Source organism: Harpegnathos saltator, unplaced genomic scaffold, assembly GCF_003227715.2.
Source record: "Harpegnathos saltator strain DR-91 unplaced genomic scaffold, Hsal_v8.6 scaffold535, whole genome shotgun sequence".
NCBI lineage: Eukaryota > Metazoa > Arthropoda > Insecta > Hymenoptera > Formicidae > Harpegnathos > Harpegnathos saltator.
The window spans coordinates 65,769-71,846 of NW_020230355.1; the positions used below are offsets into that span (position 1 = coordinate 65,769).

Consider the following 6,078-nt stretch of genomic DNA (forward strand, 5'->3'; position numbering starts at 1 on the left):
ATGAAGGTTGACAGGGAGGAAGAAGAGGCAAACGCCAGTCTCATGGCGCAGGAGGCGGTGGCAGATACTAGCCTTGTAACACAGGGAGAGGAGAACACCGGCCACATTGTACTGAGAGGGGAAGAGGAGGAAACAACGGAGAAAGAGGGGTGTTCCTGCATTGCGAAGGAAAAAGAGGCCGGAGGGGAATCGGGCAATCCCCCGAATACCAACAATGCAGGAAAGGGAGAAAGCACAGCCCAGGCAGAGACCAAGGAGCAGCTCGACTGCGCAGTACCATCTACAGCCCAGATGGAGGTCGAGGAGGTAGTGGAGGGATCATCAACGGCGAGCGCAGCACTCCCGCCCAGGAAAAGGAAGAAGGAGGAATCCACATCCCCAGGAGAAGAAAAGCGGGAAGGACACAGGTCGGAGGAAGAGGAGATCCGGCCAGGACCTATGAGCCGAAAGATGAAGGTGACCGCCAGACCGCAGATTATCTCTGACGAATCTGATCTGGAGATGATCGAGCCGAAGAGAACCACCAGAGCAGGGAAAGTAGCCCTCCCCTCTACATCAGGGAAGGCCAATTACAGGAAGCAATCGGAAAGTGAGACGGTGTCAACAACCTCGGATGAAGACTACGTGCCTAAGTCAAGGGCCACCAAGAAGGATAAAGCGACGGCGCCTAGGAAAAAAAGGAAGGTGGAAGCTAAAGGAAAGAAAAAGAGAGAGCAGGAATCTATTAGGGAAAGGGATAAGGGAGGGAAGTATATCGCCACCACCAAGAAAGAGACCCAAGGAAGGATCCAAGAAAAGGCAAAGGAGGGAAGCGTGTCTGCAGACAACAAAGAGGCCAAGATATTGAAAAGCCAAACGCAGATGAAGGTGGACAACAGGGAAGAGAGCATGACACTGGGCCCGGCTAGATACATTAAAATGACGGCGGCGGAAGCGGGTGCACTAGCGATGGAGTGGCTCGACGAGGTGGAATCTGGTAGAGCCAAATCATCAAACATACAAGGACGTATCAGCGGCATGATGAGAACCAATGTCATCAAAGTAAAGGATCTAATAAGAGCCCTAATCGGTAAGGCGGAAGCGACAGGAGACCCCCTATATCTAAGGATGAGAAACGCGGAACTCTCCATGCAGATAAAGTAGGTACAGGAGACGTGCGAAAGGAACAAGACCGACCTAGCAGAGGCTAAATGCATAATACAGGAGATGAAGGAAAAGATGGCTAAGGCGGAAAGCAGGAAACCACCCAAGGAGAAGGAGAGCGGTAAAGACAAAATGAAGGATGATGGTAGAAATGGAAAGGATATAGGGAAAGAGGAAATAGCCCAGGAAAAGGATATGGAAACAGAGGCGAAAGGAACGTATATAGGAGTTGGAGAGGATATGGAGGGGACGGTATGGAGGCCGCCGCTGAGAGGCATATCAGCGCCTATCCCAGCAACGGTGAAGAGAGGCAAGGAAAGGAAGAAATGATCACGAAGCAAATAGCGGAATTGGTAAGGGCAAGGAAGCAACTGCGGAAGGATAAAAGCCAGGATAAGAAAAAGGACAGGAACAATACAGCTCAGGGAAATGGTACGGAAGGGAAACAGAGGGGTAGAAGGAAACCAAATGGACCCAGGATCAAGACAGACATACAGATGGTTCCACCTAGGAAAGGACTAGGTCCTCACGGAGACATCCCGCTGAGAGAGAGGGAACAAGAAGATAAGGAAAGAGAAGAGACAGGACAGGGAAGTTTAGGAGAAAGAAAGGAAGAGGAATGGCAAACCATAGGGAAAAGGGGAAAAGTAGGAGCACAACCCCAAAGGAAGAAGGGGGCATCAAGCGGCAGAGGAATGACAGGAGGAACTTCAAGAAAGAATGAGGTCAGGAGAAGACCCCCGAGAACGGCGGCGGTCTCGATAACTGGTCGGGTAGAGGGATTCTCTTATGCGGAAGCAGTGAGGAAAGCAAGGGAAAAAATCTCTCTCACCGGAATGGGAATCGAGCAGACTAGAATTCGCCGAGCTATAAATGGGGGAATTCTAGTTGAGGTAATAGGTCCGGATGGGAAGGATAAGGCCAACGCCCTCGTCACTAAGTTAAAAGAGGTGCTGCCTGAGGAAGAGGCCGTCATTTCCAGACCCACGGTTAAGGGAGAGGTACGCATCATAGGGGTAGATGACTCTGTCACCTACGATGAAGTCCGCGATGTAGTAGCAAACATAGGGGGCTGCGACTTAGAAGAGGTTAAAACAGGGGATATGAAGGAAATGCCAAATGGCCTTTATACTGTATGGGTACAGTGCCCTTTAGGGGCGGCAATACGCATAGGGAGAGAGGGTAAAGTGCGAATTGGATGGACAATTGCGCGAGCAGAACTGTTGCGTGCACGACTCCTGCAGTATTATCGCTGCTGGGAATACGGGCACGTGAAGAGCCGATGTACATCGTCCATTGACAGAAGTGCGGCGTGTTGTAGATGCGGTAGCAACGGACATCAGGCCAAACTATGCACCATGAAACCGAGGTGTGTGGCGTGCCATGAAAAAAGAGGGGATGGAAAGCATAGAATGGGGTCAGCGGCGTGTGCAACAGGAAGGAAGGACACAGGAAGACCAGCTTGGAGGACTGGTGTAACAGACCTATCCAATAATGGGGATAAAAGTAATCCAGTGCAACTTAAATAGAAGCTGGGAGGCATACAACCTGCTAGTACATCAAGCAGCAGAGCAGAGTACAGATGTGTGCGTCATTGCCGAACCTCCAGCGGCAATAGAGGCTGGAAACTGGTTCCGGAGTACGAGCAGACTGGCGGCGGTAGTCTGGATGCCCAAAGGTTCGGCGCAATTGGTCCGGTGCACATTGGTTAAAAGAGGCTATGACTTTGTCATAGTGGAAGCTGGAGGTTTGAGAATCACATCCTGTTATGTGTCACCCAAAATCAAGAGGGGGCCGTTCCTGCAGTTTCTCGACGAACTGGGAGAGGCAGTCAGAGAGCTGGGGGGTACGAAGGTTATAATATCCGGAGATTTTAACAGCCGGACTAAAGCATGAGACGATGGAAGATCTAACTTTAGGGAGGATCTGTTAGAAGAGTGGGCGGCAGAGATTTTCGGTTAATCAACAGGGATAGGGAGCCGACGTGCGTTAGACCTCAGGGTTGTTCTGTGGTGGACCTTATTTGGGGATCGCCGGATGTGGTGCTGAAGACCGATGGCTGGAGAGTCTTGGAAGAGACATAAACGCTGTCAGACCATAAATACATAGAGTACATGTACGGAATGAGGGCACCGCCTGGAAATAAACAGGACTGGGATAGCAAAAGAAAGTATCACCGCCGAAAGTTCGACAAAATGGACGAGGAGGTCTTCCAATTGTTATGGGAGCTAAGATGCGGGGGGGGCGAAGCTGAAAGTGATGATAGGGAATCAGCATCCAACTCAGCGCAATGGCTCCAACTCACCATGAGGGAGGCATGCGACCTAGCAGCACCAAGGGCTAAAGCAAGAAAGACCAGACGGAAAACATACTGGTGGAACAAGGACATTGCGGAAGCACGCTCAACCTGCATCAAAGCGAGAAGGCAGCTTACAAGGAAGACGAAGAAAATCAAGTCCAAATCTGAGCCTGACACAAGTGAAGAAAGTGCACTGGAACTGGCAGGTCTGAGGAAAATTTATAGGGAAAGCGCAGACCACATGAGGAGCCTGATAAGGAAGGCCAAACTAAAAGCCTGGAAAGAGCTTATTGCCACCATCGAAGCGGACCCATGGGGCACACCTTACAGGCTGATCCTGGGTAAGTTGAGGAATGCCACCTCACGCTTGACCGAAACGATGGATGAAAGAAGGGTGGGCGAACTTGTCGATTCCTTGTTCCCTGGCGGCACGCTTTACGATAAGTCAAACCAAAACATCCCCGTTGAATGGCGAGAACAGCAGAGGGTGTCGGCATCAGAGGTACAGGCTGCGATTGAGAAGAGGAGTTCGAAGAACAGAGCTCCGGGCATGGACGGCTTCACAGCGAAGACATGGAGAAGAATACCAGATACTGCGACAGAGAGAATCGCAAGCCGCTTCACGGCTTGTCTTAGAGAAGGGTTCTTTCCGGTAGATTGGAAGGGAGCAATCCTGGTCCTGATTCCGAAAGGGAGCTTTCCAATGGGGACCGAAATAAAAGTAAGGCCAATCTGTCTGCTAAAAGAAATAGGGAAGATCTTTGAGAAGGTACTGGCGGATCGCCTCACATACTGGATGCAGGAAAACCCTAGGTCTGGGCTGTCCGACAGACAGTTCGGTTTCAGAGAAAGTCTCTCTACAAGTGATGCGGTCATCAGGGTTCGGGACGCGGTGGCGGAATCCGTTAAGAGGGCAGAATACGCGATTGGCATTAGCCTTGATATAAAAAATACCTTCAATTCGATCCCTTGGATGAGAATCAACGAGGCTCTTGAGGAAAAAGGGTTTCCGGATTACCTGAGAAGGATTGTGGCAGCATATCTATCCGAAAGATGGATAGAATTTGGAGTGATGGGTGGAGAGGTTAGGAAAAGGCCAGTATGTGCGGAGGTCCCTCAGGGGTCGGTACTGGGACCACTGTTGTGGAACATTGCGTATGACCCGGTACTACAGGCAGGTATGGAAGACGGATGCTCCCTGATTTGCTACGCCGATGATACATTCATCATAGTGACGGCTAGCAACATCAGGACAGCGGTAGCGAAGGCCAACCTACAGTCGGCCAGAACTATTAGGAGAATCGAGAGGTTAGGCCTAGAAATGGCCGCTCAGAAAACAGAGGCCATACTTTTCTATGGCCCAAGGAAGAGACCGGGGGCTATGCCAGAAGTTCGGATCGGAGGGGTGGAGATTAGAACCAGAGAGCGCATAAAGTACCTGGGAATTATATTAGACAGTCGCTGGAAGTTTACACAACATTTCGTGTATGCGGCTGAGGAGGCCTCACGCATTGCCGGGGCTTTGGGAAGGCTAATGCCAAATCTCAGAGGGCCGCGGGAAACAAAAAGGAGATTGTACGCTATGGTGGTGACATCTGTGTTTCTGTATGGCGCGCCCATCTGGAGTGAGGCGCTGGCTACACCGGCGTCGTCATCGTTAACACAGAGGGCGCACCTCCCTATCAAAAGGGTACAAAGATACACAGCCTTATGGGTGATTGCTGCATACAGGACGGTATCATTTGAAGCAGCGACCATCTTGGCGAGGACCCCGCCGTTGTATCTAACGGCAGCCCTGTAGAGGAGGACATTTATAAGGATAAGAGAGACGAGAGCGAATGGCGACTGGACCGCTAAAACCGAAGACGAGATAAGAAGGATGGAGAGGATCCTCCTTAAAAGGCAATGGGAGATTCATGTCGGACGGGCGAATCAGTCTAGGAGTCAGAGCTAGGGAAGCAATACTGCCTAACTTCAGCGCCTGGGTGGATCGTAGAAGGGGAGGGCTCAGCTTCCACTTAATGCAGATCATAACGGGACACGGCTGCTTCAACGATTATCTGAAGCGAATAGGCAAGGTGGAGAGCAACCGCTGTGAGCAATGTCGAGGAGGGACGGACACCGCACAGCACAACCTGCAGGAATGCCCGGCCTGGTCAAGTCAGAGAGCGGCCCTAACTGGAAAAATAGGCAATGACCTGACTCTGTCCTCAGTAATAGGAGCAATGCTCAGGTCAGAAGAGGCATGGCGCGCAGTGAACGCGTTTGCAACAGGTGTGATGGAGCAAAAGGAAGAGGCAGAGAGACAGAGGGAGGAGTCGGACAGGTTGTTGTTGGCAATGGAGGATGAGGAACCGACAGCAACTCCTCCAGTTGCCTCTACCACCAAAGAAGGCTCACAGGACACCTTACATGGAAGCTGACATAGGTGAGCGGCAACCCAGACAGCGGGTTGCGGGATGGTAATAAGAAGTAAGGTAAGGAAAGAAAGAGAAGGAGACCCAACAGATGCTTGCGGAAGAGTTTGAGGCGAGTCCCATTGCCCTCGGACAATGGGATTCACAAAGGCTGGGGGGGGGGCGGCGGATGAAGTGGCGTAGCATCCGTCGCTGGTTAGGTTCAAGGGTAACTGAGGA

The 6,078-nt window shown here is 51.3% G+C and overlaps 2 protein-coding genes across 2 annotated transcripts; both read left to right on the forward strand.

The window, feature by feature from the left end:
• LOC105186878 (neurofilament medium polypeptide-like) lies at positions 1 to 1,143 on the forward strand. The gene has a single exon (XM_011147369.1). It carries the CDS (start codon positions 1 to 3, stop codon positions 1,141 to 1,143), a length of 1,143 nt encoding a protein of 380 aa, XP_011145671.1.
• A 4,215-nt stretch (positions 1,144 to 5,358) lies between these two features.
• Positions 5,359 to 5,865, forward strand: LOC105186880 (uncharacterized). Its single transcript, XM_011147370.1, has one exon. It carries the CDS (start codon positions 5,359 to 5,361, stop codon positions 5,863 to 5,865), a length of 507 nt encoding a protein of 168 aa, XP_011145672.1.
• The last annotated feature ends 213 nt before the right edge of the window (positions 5,866 to 6,078 follow it).